Source organism: Vespula pensylvanica, chromosome 3, assembly GCF_014466175.1.
Source record: "Vespula pensylvanica isolate Volc-1 chromosome 3, ASM1446617v1, whole genome shotgun sequence".
Classification (NCBI taxonomy): domain Eukaryota; kingdom Metazoa; phylum Arthropoda; class Insecta; order Hymenoptera; family Vespidae; genus Vespula; species Vespula pensylvanica.
In genome coordinates this window covers 3,035,951-3,051,657 of record NC_057687.1, presented here as the reverse complement: position 1 = coordinate 3,051,657, position 15,707 = coordinate 3,035,951, and the positions used below count along the sequence as shown (strand labels likewise).

At 30.3% G+C, this 15,707-nt stretch overlaps 1 protein-coding gene and 1 long non-coding RNA gene across 2 annotated transcripts in view; both read left to right on the top strand.

Annotated features, from left to right (window-relative positions):
• Positions 1-3,379: 3,379 nt before the first annotated feature.
• LOC122628060 lies at positions 3,380-5,597 on the top strand. Its single transcript, XR_006326972.1, has 4 exons — positions 3,380-3,796; positions 3,932-4,619; positions 4,752-4,964; positions 5,366-5,597. It is a non-coding gene; the product is annotated as an uncharacterized LOC122628060 (long non-coding RNA).
• A 5,679-nt stretch (positions 5,598-11,276) lies between these two features.
• LOC122628008 (fatty acid synthase-like) overlaps positions 11,277-15,707 on the top strand; it is an 8,739-nt gene continuing 4,308 nt past the window's right edge. Inside the window, exons 1-11 of the mRNA XM_043809784.1 lie at positions 11,277-11,565; positions 11,652-11,902; positions 11,991-12,222; positions 12,315-12,733; positions 12,978-13,268; positions 13,364-13,571; positions 13,712-13,872; positions 13,952-14,269; positions 14,359-14,846; positions 14,939-15,243; positions 15,313-15,707. Of these exons, the coding sequence (XP_043665719.1) occupies positions 11,376-11,565; positions 11,652-11,902; positions 11,991-12,222; positions 12,315-12,733; positions 12,978-13,268; positions 13,364-13,571; positions 13,712-13,872; positions 13,952-14,269; positions 14,359-14,846; positions 14,939-15,243; positions 15,313-15,707 (3,258 nt within the window). The 5' untranslated portion in view covers positions 11,277-11,375. The remainder of the gene's footprint in view (positions 11,566-11,651; positions 11,903-11,990; positions 12,223-12,314; positions 12,734-12,977; positions 13,269-13,363; positions 13,572-13,711; positions 13,873-13,951; positions 14,270-14,358; positions 14,847-14,938; positions 15,244-15,312) is intronic.

Genomic DNA, 15,707 nt, shown 5'->3' with positions numbered 1-15,707 from the left:
ATCGTCACGTCTTATTGCATTATTGAACAGAGTCTTGAAACCTATTTCTACAAATAAATGAAATTATTCATTTTTTTCATTATATTCAGTTCGTAAATTGTACGTATTAGTTAAAAATCGAATCAGTTAAAATCGTTAGTCGATCAAGAATGTAAAGAAAATTCCTATATAAAAATTTATAATATCGCAACTCTTGAGAAAACTATGGTTTCAAGCTTTTGAATAAAATAATATATACACTGTGTAAGACAACATTTTAAGACCTTCTATTATCAAAAAATTAAAGTTATTAAGAAATTTAACTATTTTGTCATTGAATAATGCTATTTCATTGTCATTAATATCCGAGCACTTAATAAATTAGTATGCGAATATCGTATAATGTGAATCGAAAATGATAGTATGTTCTCTTTCATTTTTCTGTTAAAGTTAATTGTACCATTATTCGCTAAAATATTATCTATGATACGAAAGCTTTCAGAAAAAATAGGAGACTCATTCTGTAAAATATACATAAGTATAAGATTTTCAATTATCAAATATTTATTATATTTGTTAATATAATTATGTTACATTTAATTAATTTTTATTTAATTGCAAGCAAGTGGTCCAAAAATCACGAGCGTTAGCAGATATATAATGTAAAAAAATTTTTTTAAATTAAAGAAAATTTATCTTCGTCGAGCGTAAGTAAACCATATATCGTCGATAATAAATGCAGTTCTAGTCTACGCGATGGAATATATTTATAAGGCTATACGTAGTGGATAATGCAATTATGCGATTGTCAGTGGAACAAATCTTTGCCTTCATCCATATGCATTTCTAATTTGCTCGTTTCGGTACCGATTATGATAGGTACTGAAATGATTACACGCATAGTGAATATTTTTTTGTAGTATTTTTACAAAAAGCAAAAACTGTTAAGAGAATCCTGCGATTATTCATGCAAATTAAAAAAATAGTGAAGGAATAACGTTTTCATTAAGCGAATTGAAAAGTACCCTTTTCGAATAATTCTACAAATAATACCATACATTCCTTAGATCGAAGCACATAATACTGTAACGAGAATCAGGGATCCTGAAGAATTAAATTTCATAAATGGAATTAATGAAACGAAATTAATTAAATCGAAATAACTTATTTTTCGCAATAATTACTCAAATATAATATAGGAAACGAAAGCTTCCAGATAAAATGCTGTATACATTGTGTAAATAAAATAAATATAAAATTAACGATATAAATATATAATTTTCTATAATGAAATATGTATCATATTATATAACTTGATTTCCTTGTCAATGAATAGTGTTAACTCATTTCCTAACTTTAATAAAAAAGCAGTAGTAAAGGTTTATAAAATAAAACAAAAATATTCAAGGTTTAATGAAATATGCATTTACTTGAATGATCTTATAAATAGTATACATATGAATGATTTAGCATAATGTCTGATTAAAATCAGGGGTTGCGTGTTATATAGAATGCTTGCGAGAGATATATAAAGTTGTTATAAAAAGAGATTCATCATTAACGATTCCAGTAAATGTGAAAAATTACGGTTAATTTCGATTTCAGTACATATTTCTATAATAAATTTCGGGCAAAGAAGTGAGGAACAAAAAATTCATGAATATACATAAAAGGACAAAAAAATTCTATCAATTTTTCAGATATGAACCCAGAACGAAGCTTTTTCCATAAGCTACTTCCGCGTCGTGGGTAAATTTCTTATACTGTCATTTACCGAAATGTCATATATATTATGCAAACTTTTAGAAAAAAATTTGTTTGATAATTTGATAAGATATAAATTTAAGATTTGCAACTAAAGAATATCTATCTTATCATGACGACAGTAGACTTATTTACTATGGAATAATACCAACGTAATACTTAACTGGAACAGAATAACAGGAAGTTCAAAAGTTAAATGTATTCTTTTTCATTTGAATACATTTCAAACAAAGCGTTAAGAAAAAGTACAATATTTCGTGAAATAATGAATTCTTTGACGAAGGATATTAGGTTGTTATAAATGAGAATTCATCATCGATGATTTCAATCATAGTAAAAATGTATAGGTGCATTTAGTTTCAGATTTGATTTCTATATTAAATTTGGCGTGGAAAACCGAGATATATCAAAACATCATGACAGGATATGAAGAGTCAAAAAAATCGTATAGATTTTTCAAATATGCCAATCCAGAACAAGGCAAAGAAGTTGTTATTTCTGGATTCGCGGGTAAATTTCCAGAATCCAATAATGTGGATGAATTGAGGGATAATCTTTTTAATTGAAAAGATTGTATCACCGATAAAGAATGCCGTTGGAAACTAGATACCGGTTATATAAATTTTATTTAACGGAGTAAGCTAGTTAATATTAATATATTCTCATCGTAATATGTTATAAGAACATTTAGAAATTCCAAAGCGAACTTAATTAAGCAAAATTAACAATATTGAGAAATTCGATGCTTCATTTTTTGGAATATATTGTAAGCAAGCTCATACGACGTATCCTATGAGTAGTATAATGCTTGAACATACTTACGAAACTATAATAGATGCTGGGATTAATCCAGAAGATATTCCTGGAACAAGGATAGCTGTATTAGGTAGTATATGTTTCTCAAATACTGAGGCAACTTTGGATTAAAGCAATCTTTAGGTATTTGAAAAGATCAAACGATAAGGATATAGAATATTGACGAATTATACTGATAGATAAAACAAAGGATGTCTCTTTAAATGTAGGTAGATGGCTTCGGTATCACGATCTGAAACAAAGATATGGTGGCTCAAAATATTTCATATTGGTTGGTATTTCGTATTTGGTTACCACTCGTAATGGTAATAGAATTATTATATAATGTCGATACAGGGTGTAGTTCTAGTCTTTACGCGATGGAATACGCTTACACGGATATACATAGATATACACAAGATTTTCTGGTACGAAGAAGTCAATATGTTTTGTCTTCTCTGGAATGGACTCGCAGTGGCCCGGAATGTGTATGAAAACTTTTATTGGAACATTATTTTGTTGACATTGAAATTTATAAAAATAATAGTTATTACAATGATTCAGTGAATTATATAGTATTTGAAATTTATTAGGTAAAACACTGATGAAATTTCCAACATTCGCTAAAGTAATAGAGAAATACGACGCTGTTTTAAAACCGCGTAAGCGCCATATTTATCAGATTTTAAGTAGGACAGATAATAGCATATTAGACAATAACTTGTACTCGTTCACTGGTATTGTTGCGGTTCAGGTAATGTAGACCCACATTAAATCATTTACGATGTCTGCATACATTCGGTAACACCTGATAATTAGGAGAGATTGTACTGGTGGGAATATCTTCCGAACTGTTTTAATTCAAGATCTGAAAGCCCCGAAATTTTCTTTAAATCTACCCTTTTATCCCGAACAACTCGAAATGGATCTCGTTACTAATGTTTTACGACCAGGGAACGTTTAGCTTCAAGCATCTTTGCGTTGCTTGGCACATAGAGGTGGATTTTTAAATACTGGAAACTTCGACTTTGCGGCTAATAATCAATTAAGCGACAGAACATTTGTGAAGAGTATCAGTATTCAAGATGTATTGTTCAAGATGTGTGTAATGAACACGAAAGATGAAAACGAAATTTGTTCAATATTCAGCAAACTTATAAAGGAAAATGTGATCAAACTGATAATTAGGACAGCTTTCGACAAAGATCAAGTAGAGACAGCATTTAGATTCATGGCAAACGGAAAGCATGTGGGAAAAGTAAGATGACGCTCATTGTATTTATGTATTTTATGTATTTTATTTTAGTTTATGTATTTATATATTTTATTATTCGTGGAATTTGTTCTTTTTGGAAGATAAGTTGTAATCTGTAATCTGTCTTATATGTCGTAGATGCTCATAAAAATCCATCAAGAAACTGAACCACTAAATACACGCATCTTGGCTAAACTTTCCTATGTTTGTATTCCGATCAAAAGTTATATAGTTCTTAGTGGTTTGGGAAGTTTTGGCTTGGACCTAGTTGATTGGTTGATTCTAAGAAATGCTCAGAATAATGTCATTACTTCACGAAATGGTATAAAGTATGGTTATCAACACATGAGAACCAAATTATAGAAGTCATACGGTGTGAATATGAATATCCTGGTAGGTCTAGATGCGGTTGATCGGGATGCCAGCGAACTAATTGTGAAAACAGCTACTGACTAGAGTCCAGTCGATGGTATATTCAAGCTCTTAGACTTAAACTTCGCTAAACATATGGAAAGGAATAACAAGCCGACAGATGATAGCAATCTTAATGAAATTGAAACAAATCAAATATTATCCAAATATGTTGAGTCATACAAATATGTTGAGGCAATTCTATAATGAAATACTTGCTACCGAAATAGCTATACCATTTAAAACCAATTTGGTGGAAGATTGGGATGAGATATTCTTTCTTCCAGGAATCGAAGGCTATGCTGACGTTTTCAAAACATTAGAATCAAAAATTAAATCACCTGCAATATGTTTTCAATTCGAGACGAAATACGAGTTAGAAACTGTTGAAGCTATGGCCAATTCCATTCTACTGGTATATCCATTGTTTAGAAAAATATATGTGATTAAATTGAATATTAATGAACATTATATATTAACATGATATATAACATATTATAACATATATTGAATAAATTTAAAGATTAAAGTGATTTCTTATTAGTAGGATATTCATTTGGATCCGTTCTACTATTGAACTCACACGAAATTTAGAAGACAAAAGATTTATTGGCCGGTTAATATTGATAGATGGTGCTCCTTAGCATCTGAAAACATTTATAAAGGACAACTTGCGTTCATCATCACAGGAAGAATTAGAAAACAATATTTTCGATAGCTCGATGTAATGAATGCATACATTGGTGTCAAAGCTATAGAGGTTCGTCTTTATTTTCCTAAAGGACATCATTTATTGTATATTTTTGAGAAGTTTTATATTAATTTTCCAATATTACTTTGCAACTTCAAATTGAATTAAAAAAATGCAATTCGTGCGATGAGAAAGTAAATGTATTTTTTAATATTTTATCTCCCGAACACATGGAATTAGTTTTAAAAGGAGATCGAGGAAAGGCTAGTCTCTCACTTTATGTGAGATTGCAAGTATTTATAGCATATAATCCTGAATCAATGCCATATTTAAGAAAACCAATCACGTTGTTCAAATCGCTGTTTCCTTCTGTATTAATTCTACGTATGATTATAGACTGCAAAATGTATGTTTTAAAATTTCGTTAATGAAAATGATATTATTTTACTATAAAATGATGGTATTTCCAGATAACTGAAGGCAAAGTAGATGTGCATATTGTTGAAGGAAATCATATCACGGTCTTATGTGCTGTGGAAATTTCAATGGCTATTAATGGTGAACCATTTGAAAATGCTACATTATTTAATGAATACGTAATGTAAGAAAACTAATAGAGCGTTAGTGATTTATTTATTGTGATTTTTCGAAATAAATATGGGATATCAGCTTTATGTAACAAATTTATTTGTATTTTGAAATATTGGAAATAAAAGGAAAGTCTGGTTTTCAAATCTGACAAACATTTGGAATCTATAGCAGGTAATTGGATAGTATCTGTTGTTATGTAAATTACATTCTCAAAAAAATTATGCAGCGCTTCGTATTAGTTATAATTTATCGTTTTATTTACTATATGCTTTAAAAATATTATATGTTTGGTTTGTAAACGACTATATGGAATATCAATCTAATTTATGAGAGAATGGCACATCGTTCAAACGTTGGATTTTCTTCGCGTGGAACTTCATTCTTTCTTTATCGTCATTCCATTTGCGATTTCAATTTTTTTTTAATCAGCGTTTTCGTTAAGGAAGTTTTTTATCGTATCTTTTAGGAGATCGAGTTAATCGATGGAATATATTTTTACTCGAAGATCCGATGATGCAATATTTTGGGTTATAAGAGAGTTTGATCGAGCCATTAATATACTGTAGATTCAATAGTATCATTCTGAAGAAGAACCAATTAAATATATTCTGGCCGAATTGATTTCAAAGTTCTCTAAATCAGCCCGTAAAAACATACTTTGTAAGCTTTAAGATATCGAATTATCTTATTACTATAAAATTTTGTTTCACTGTCATTGAATAGTGTTGACTTATTGCCTAACATTAATATAGAAGCAGCTAGTTCATAAGTTAGTTTCAAATAATTGCTGTCTTTATTTAAATGGATATTGCATTAAATACTATAGAACGGAATAGAAATGATAATTAATTTCTAGGAAAGAAATTACAGTTCTGTAAAAAGAGAGTTATTATTTTCTATTTTATGATTTTTTTTCTCAGATTTTTATCTTTTTTATATTTTATATTTTTTAATTAATTTTCGATTATCTTGCTTTAAAATACACTTAGATTTAATTTTAGTTCAATCTACGTGGTAAAAATATGTTCATACCATATATAAAATTAGGAGGTTACACTTTGAAACTAATTTCTTTTGTTCAGCTTTTAGAATTTTATTGAAAAAATTAGTGATATTCTCTCCAATGATGTACAAATATTTAAATTCTTTGATAAGTTTTAAAAAATTTGAAAGTTTGGAAATATTATATTTATTGAAATCATCAAATGACAACTTTTATTTCTTCGCAGTTGTACAAATATAGATTATTAATACATGTTGATTGTTTAAGATAAAAATTAAAAATTATTGGTAATCAATTGCCCATCATATTCAGATGAAATGTGATATTTTGTTATTGAATAATGCTATTTTTTGTTAACAGTATATGTCATTCCCAACAGAAGTAATAATAATAATCAATTACAAGTAAATGTTTTATAACCACAATAGAAAATGATAACATGAATATATTTTTTTCTACACGTTTTTACCTTCATGTTAATTCGACCATTATTCGTCAAATGATGCGAAATGATACAAATGTATTCGGAAAAAATAGTGCATATACCTTGTATAATTTAAATATAAATTTGAAGAATGTATGCGAATAGATAGTATTAAATGAGCTGAAAATGATCTCAGTTAATGAATTTTTGGAAGGATATAAAACAAATATATAAAAGGAGATTCGTCGATTATGATCGGTTATTGAAGAAATAATTTCAATGTCAATCGAGAATTGTATAAATTATTTTTTGGAGGAAAATAAGAAAGTTCAAAGTATTACAAATGAATGGATGAACTGTCTAAATTTTATCCAATTATGCCAATCCAAAACCAGGCGAAGTTGTCATTTCTGATTATGCTCGTAGATTTCCGGAAGCTAATAATGTCTAGGAAGTGAAAAATAATATTTATAACTGCAAAGATTGTATCACCAATAAAAACTATTGTTGGAATCTATTTTTTAATATTTAAGCAAGCTCATATGATGAATTCTATTACCTGAATGATCTTCGAACATACATACGAAGCTACAGTAGATGCTGATATTATTCCAGACGATACTCGTGGTACAAGAACAGGTGTATTCACAGGTATGTGTTTCTTCGATTCCGATATATCTTTGTTTCACAGGAAACTTGATGTACGAGAACAGATCAGTATTATGATTATATATTATTTATATGAATAGGTAAGATAAATGATACATATGCTTCAATGTAAACAAATGGCTTCGATATCACGAGTTTTAGCAAAGATATGATGTCTTAAAATATTTTAAAATATAGACTGGGTGTAACTGGACATATCATGTAACCTCGATGCAGTGTATAAATTTAGTATTTATGCGATGGAATACAGTAATAGGTCTATCCGTAGTGGACAATGCGATTATGCGATCATCGGTGAATCAAATCTATCCATATTTGTTTTTAATATTTACTCGTTTAGGTGCTACTTATATCATATTCTTCGTAAGATTTTTCCTTTTTCATCTTGATAACATTTATGTGTTAACATATTATAGTGATAACTATTTATCGTGATAACATTAATTTAAAAAATTGGATATCTCTGACACAACTCGAAACGGATCTCATTACTAATGTTTTACGTCCAAGGAACGTTTGGGGATTATATATTAGGCACCAGCTACTTCCACATCGGGAATCCAAGCTAAGGCTATCACGCCATTATTAATTGACCGGTATATATAAAAATATTTTTGCAAATTATTAACGCATAGCATAAGGTAACACAAAAATATTTTTTAATAGGTACGTGGAGATTTAAGTACGATTTGTTGGATTGAAGAGCCTATTACAAAGGATTATCAAAATGAAAATCTTATTAGTATTTATTATGCAACATTAAATTTCAAAGACGTGATGCTGTTAATGGGTGAAATAACACTAGAAGTAGACGGTAGAAAAGATATTAATTGTGTAATTGGATTTGAATACAGTGGAATAAATATCAGTGTACGTAGAATTATGGATGTTAATTGCAGCAGATGAAGTCATTATTAATATCATTATCATATTCCGCGTATATATATATATATATATGTGTGTGTGTGTGTATGTTACAAAACGGAAGTAAATTAAGTGAATAATATTTTTTTCAGATATTTCTCAAATTTTTGTCAATTGAACGAAAGTTTTTTTTGAACTATACCTAAAAAATGGTGTTTATACGATGCAACTACAATACTGTAGATATATTGCACATTTATAGCTGCACTTTACATTAACGGAGAAATGCAGAAGGGTGAGTATTTATTACTGTCGGTACATTAGCAAAACGTAAATTCATTAAAGAAATATTCTCTAGTATCGATGAACATCACATCGAAATTCTCAAGATGCAACGAACAGATGATGCAAGTGTAGGCCTTCTCTTAAATTCTTAAGTAGAAGATATACTGCAATCATTTCTGCGTTGTTGGTCTATAAGGGACGATTTTTAGAAATTAGAAAATTCTTTGCGGCAAATAATCAATAGAACTACGTAAGAAGAGTAGTAGTTTTCATGGTATAATGTTAGATGAATATATGAACACAAACAACGAAATCGAATACGAAATTTATTTAATATTTGACAAATTATTAAGGAGAATGTAATCAAACCGTTAGTCAAGACAATCCTCTGTAAAGATTAAATAGAGGCAGCTATTAGACTTATGACAGCAGGAAAGCTAATGGAAAAAGTAAGATGACGTTCGTTGTGTTTTTATGTTTTATTTTATTTTATTTTATATGTTTATATGATTTATTATTCGTGGAATATATTTTTGTTTTAAGAAGATAAATTATAACCTGCATTCTGCTTTATATATCGTAGATACTCATAAAGATCCGCGAAGAAAATTATGAATTAAATATTTTGGCTGCACCTTCTCATACTTGTATTCCGAACAAAAGTTATATAGTTCTTGGTGGCGTGAGAAGTTTTCGTTTGGAAGTAATCAATTGTTTGTTTCTTTGAAATAATCAAAATATTGTCATTACTTTGAAAAATAGCATAAATAATGGTTATAAATACATGAGAATCAAATTATGGAAATCATATGGCGTGAATATCAAGTGCCTGGTTGGTCTCGATGCGGCTAAACGAGATATCTGCGAACTTCTTCTAAAAATAGAGACTGATGAGGTTTCAATCTATGGTATATTCAATCTTGCGGAATCTTTGAAAGACATTTTTTAGAATTTGCAGAAATGAAACTCCACAGACTTTTGAGGAATGTTTCCAAGGAAAAACGTTGATCGCGAAATATATGGATGAGGTATTTATAACAGTTTTTATAACGAAATATGTATCATATTATTTAACTTGATTTCCTTATCAATGAGTAGTATTAACTCATTTTTAATTTTAACAGAAAAACAAGGTTTAGTATAATATATGTTCATTAGAATGACTATAAATAGTATACATATAAATGATTTAGCACAATGTCTGATCAAAATATAGGTTGCGTGTTATATAGAATGCTTGCGAGAGATATATAACGTTGTTATAAAAAGAGATTTATCTTTAATGATTATAGTAAATGTGAAGAATTTCGGTTTATTTTTCTATAATATATTTCTATAATACATTTCGGACAGAGAAATGAGAAACAAGAAATTCATGAATATACATAAAAAGGCAAAGGAATTCTACCAATTTTTCAGATATGTCAACTCAGAACAAGGCGAAGAAGCTGTTATTTCCAAATCGTGGGTAAATTTTCGAAGTTCAATAATGCGGAGGAATTAAAAGCTAATTTCTTTAACCGCAAATATTCTATCACTGATGACTCGTTACACACTTGGTTTCCATTATATGTATTCACACAATTTATTTTATTTAATGGAGCAAGCTAATTCTTGTCATCTCCCGTTCTTATTTGATATATTTTCAGAGTTTATTCTTTCTGCATATCAAGTGTGTTATTTACTCTTTATTGGCATATTATATAATATTTCTAATCTTATTCAAATTTTTTACACTTATAAAAATAATAAAAATACGAGCTAGAATGGAACAATTTAAAAACTCGGAAATTTTTTACTTTCAAAATTTTGCCTTTCGATACAGTGACTATCTTCGATTGCAGAGTTCATACTTTTTATGAAATATTTTTGAATTTTATTCACTCCGATATTTTTTAAATAGTTCGTGAAAAAATCCATACATTTTTCATATTCATTCCAAATTCTGTTACTTCAAAGCGTTATTTCTGATATGGAAGATTTCGGATAAAATGCTACACGAACCCACAGAAATCTGACAAAACACACACATCCGAAAAATACATATTTGAATTCCTATTATCAAATATTTAGCATATTTCGACAAAACATGAAATATTTTTGGAAAATATTATTGTCCATTGTCGATGAAATGTGCCATTGTCATTGCAACATCGTAATATGTAAATATATAATACTATGACGTAAATCAGAAATAGAAATGTAAATAGGTTCCGTTTTTTCCTCTTATTAAATATAACTTAATTATACTGTTATTTATTAAAATGACATACATACTACTCAAAATAATCTTACATAAACTTGCTAAGATATAAATTTAAGATTTGTAATTAAAAAACATTTATCTATCATAGCAATAGTAGACTTTTTTCTATTAATTAATGCCGACGGAAAATCTAATTAAAATAGAATAACAGGAAGTTCAAGAGACAAATGTATTCATTCTTTATTTCAACACATTTAAAACATAGGAAGAGTGCAATATTGCGATAGATAATGAATTCTTTGAAAAGGATATTAGTCGTTATAAAAGAGGATTCATCATCGACGATTTCAATCATAATAGAAACGTATAGGTGATTCTAGTTCAGGTCCGATTTTTGTATTATACTTCGGGTAAAAAATCGAGATATATCAAAACATCATGACAAGATATGAAGAGACCAAAAAAACGTACAAATATCTCAAATATGCCAAGCCAGAACAAGGCGAAGAAGTTGTTATTTCTGGATTCGCGGGTAGATTTCCAGAATCCGATAATATGGAGAAATTGAAAGATAATCTTTTTAACTGCAAAGATTGTATCACCACTGATGAACGCCGTTGGAAACTAGGTAATGATTATGCTAATTCTATTTAATAGAGTTAACAGTAATAAACAAGTTAATATTAATATTTTTTTGTCGTTATATTTGATAAGAACATTCAGAAATTCCAAAGCAAACCGGCAAAATTAACAATATTGAAAAATTCGATGCCGTATTTTTTGGAACACATTTCAAGCAAGCTCATATGATGGATCCAATGAGCAGAATGATTCTTGAACATACTTACGAAGCTATAATAGATGCTGGGATTAATCCAGAAGATATTCGAGGAACAAAAACAGGTGTATTCATTACTATATGTTTCTCAGATACTGAGGCAACTTTATTTCAAAGCACTTTTCAGGTATTTGAAAAAATCAAACGATAAGGATATAGAATATTGATAATTTATACCGATAGATTAAAAAAAGGATATGTCTTTTTAAATGTAGGTAGATGGCTTCGGTGTCACGATCTGTAGCAGAGATATGGTGGCTCAAAGTATTTCGTATTGGTTGGGTGTAATAGGACCATCATACAACGTAGATACTGGATGTAGTTCTGGTCTTTACGCGATGGAACACGCTTATAGGGCTATACTTAGTGGAGAATGCGATTATGCGATAGTCGGTGGATCAAATCTTTGCCTCCATCCATATGCGTCTTTACAATTTGCTCGTTTAGGTATTGAGAATAGCAAGTTGTTTAGAGGGTTTTTCTTTTTTAATCGAATTATCATAATAATATTAATTCTTAAACTTGGATATCTCTAACAGGTGTGTTGAATCTGGATGGTTGCTGCAAGGTTTTCGATGACAATGCAAATGGTTACACGCGTAGTGAATGCGTCTCAGTAGCATTTTTACAAAAAGCAAAAACTGCTAAGAGAATCTATGCTACGATTGTTCATACGAAAACGAATTGTGATGGTTATAAAAAAGAAGGAATAACGTATCCATCTAAAAAAATGCAAAGTACTCTTTTCGAAAAATTCTACAAAGAATGCGGTGCATTAATGACTTGTATTCCTTACATCGAAGCTCATGGTACCGGAACGCGGGTCGGAGATCCTGAAGAACTGAATTCCATAGATCAGATTTTCACTAAGAATAGAGCTAACCCTCTTAAAATTGGTTCCATCAAATCGAACATCGGGCATACCGAAGGAGTTAGTGGAATTTGTTCCATTGCTAAGGTAAATATCGTTCGAAAAATTAAGCATTACAATTATTCATTTATTAGTTTATTTTCGATATTTTATTGAGTTATTTAAAATTTACATAATTAATTCCAATATATTCAGTTTATTGTTTACAGTAACATTTTATATTATTTATATGCTTAGTTAAATTTTAATGCTATTTATTAAATAAATACACGCACGAGCGTGCAAATACAAATACACCTACACACACGCACATACTCATATATATTTATAGGCGATAATATCGATGGAGACGGGCATAATACCGCCAAATATTAATTTAAATACACCACGCAAAGATGTAAAAGGTTTTAGAGAAGGACGAATCGATATTGTTACGCAGTTAACTCCGTTAGATGGTGAATACATAGCCATTAATTCTTTTGGCTTCGGTGGTTCTAATGCTCACCTTTTACTCAAATCAAATTCAAAAATAAAGATCAAGAATGAAATAGCAGATGATTTGCCTAGACTTGTAGCTGTATCAGGATGTACTTCGGAAGCAGTCAAAACTATATTGAATGAGGTATGCAAAAAGAATCAACATAATTTTTAAAAGGGGAAAATAAAGACAGAATTTGATAAATCGTGTACGTAATGTTTCAATACACTTCTTCATAGATCGATAATCGACCGATAGACATTGAATTTATTCGCCTTTTTCACGATATTCATAAAAAAGCAATACCAGGTCACTTTTATCGAGGATACGTGATAACTGATATGAAACAATCTGACACGAAAATATGGGACATTGAAAAATTTTCTGATACGAAGAAACCAATATGTTTCGTCTTTCCTGGAATGGACTCGCAGTGGCCCGGAATGTGTATGAAAACTTTTATTGGAATATTTCCTTGTTGACATTGAAATTTATAAAAATAATAGTTATTACAATATACAAAACAATGGTTATTACAATAACGGTTATTAGAATCAGTGAATTATATAGTATTTGAAATTTATTAGGTAAAACACTGATGAAATTTCCAACATTCGCTAAAGTAATAGAGAAATGCGACGCTGTTTTAAAACCGCATGAGCTCCATATTTATCAGATTTTAACTAAAACAGACAATAGCATATTAGACAATATCTTGCACTCCTTCGTCGGTATTGTTGCAATTCAGGTAATGTAGACCCACATTAAATCACTTACGATGTCTGCATACATTCGGCAACACCTGATAATTGGGAGAAATTGCACAGATCGGCTTGGTAGACCTTTTAACTTCAGTAGGAGTACTACCGGACTACATAATTGGATATTCCGTGGGTGAACTTGGTTGTGCATACGCAGACGGAAGCTTGACACTGGAGGAAACGATATTGGCAGCGTATTCGCAAGGAATATCCGTAATAGAAGCAAAAATACCTCATTGTTCTGTGGCCGTAGTTGGGCTTGGTTATAAAGATTTAATAAATTTATGTCCTAATGATATCGACGTCGTGTGTCATAACGGACCCGAAAGTTCAACAATTACCGGATCAGCTGAATCATTGGAAGCATTTGTTGAAAAGCTACAGGTTAGTTTTACGCCAGGGATGATCCAATAAATAATAAGAATTGCTCGGTTTGTTCACGATAAATCATGTTATATTTGTATATTTGACAGGCAAACGAAATTTTTGCAAAAGTGGTGTCGGAGAAAAAAATACCGTACCACAGCCGTTATATCGCTCCAGCTGAAAGCAATCTTTTGGCAAATTTGAAAAAAGTGATACCAGTAGCAAAGCATCGAAGTTATAAGTGGTTGAGTACATCGGTGCCACAAAACGAATGGTCGAGTGCACGATTCTCGTCGGCCGAATATCTTACTAATAATTTGTTGAAACCTATATTTTTTGAGGAAACGTCGAGTTTAATTCCTAACAATGCCATTTCCATTGAAATTACGCCGCACAGCCAAGTAGAAGAAAGGAAATCATTGCAAAAAACGGTTATTGCATTAACTCAGAAAGGTCACAAAGATAACGTAAAAGTTTTCCTAGAAGGATTAGGGAAACTGTATAATGGTGGGTTACAGCTTGATCTTGCTAAACTATACTCACCTGTAGAATATCCTGTAAGTCGAGGCACTCCAATGATATCCCCTCATATTCGGTAAGAATTACGTGCCTTTCAATCATGGAAAGGTTAATAATTCTTAAATTTCTTGAAATTAATGAAAAAATTCATTATTATATCATGTTTAGGTGGGACCATTCCAACGACTGGTTCACAATGAATTTCGATAGGCAAGAGCAGCTTGTCGCCGGAGAACGAATTGTTACAATAGCGTACACCACTGAAGAATTCAAATACATAAAGGGTCATGTTGTTGATGGTAGAAATTTGTTTCCTGGAACAGGATATTTATGCTTAGTGTGGGAAACATTGGGAATGACGATAGACAAGCACTACTCAGATAGGTCCGTTGTCATGGAAAATATAAAATTTAGTCGAGCAACAACAATTCCCAGTGAGGGCAACGTCAAAATGATTGTCATGATTCAGAAAGGTAAATGCTACTTATTATACATAAATGACTTTCAAAACATTTAATACATCACGGGTTTCAAAAAAATAGGTAGTGGTAAATTTGAGGTAGTAGAAGGAAGTGCTGTTGTTGTCAGTGGAAAGATTCGTCTTGTCGAAACGAATTTATTAAAGGAGAAAATACCCGCTGATGTAATCAAGAAAAATTTTAAAAATGAAGAAGAAGAATTGAATGAAAAGGATATTTATAAAGAGTTGAAGTTACGTGGTTATCAATATAGCGGTCTCTTCCGCAGCATACGCAGTGCGTCACTATCGGGCAGGAAAGGACACATTGAATGGAAAAACAATTGGGTAGCGTTTATGGATAATATGTTACAAATGAAAATCATTAATGCAGATACTAGAGATTTATTGGTGCCGACTGGAATTCAAAAATTAGTAATAGATACCGAAGCTCATGAAGAGTATCTTCAAAGTTTGACT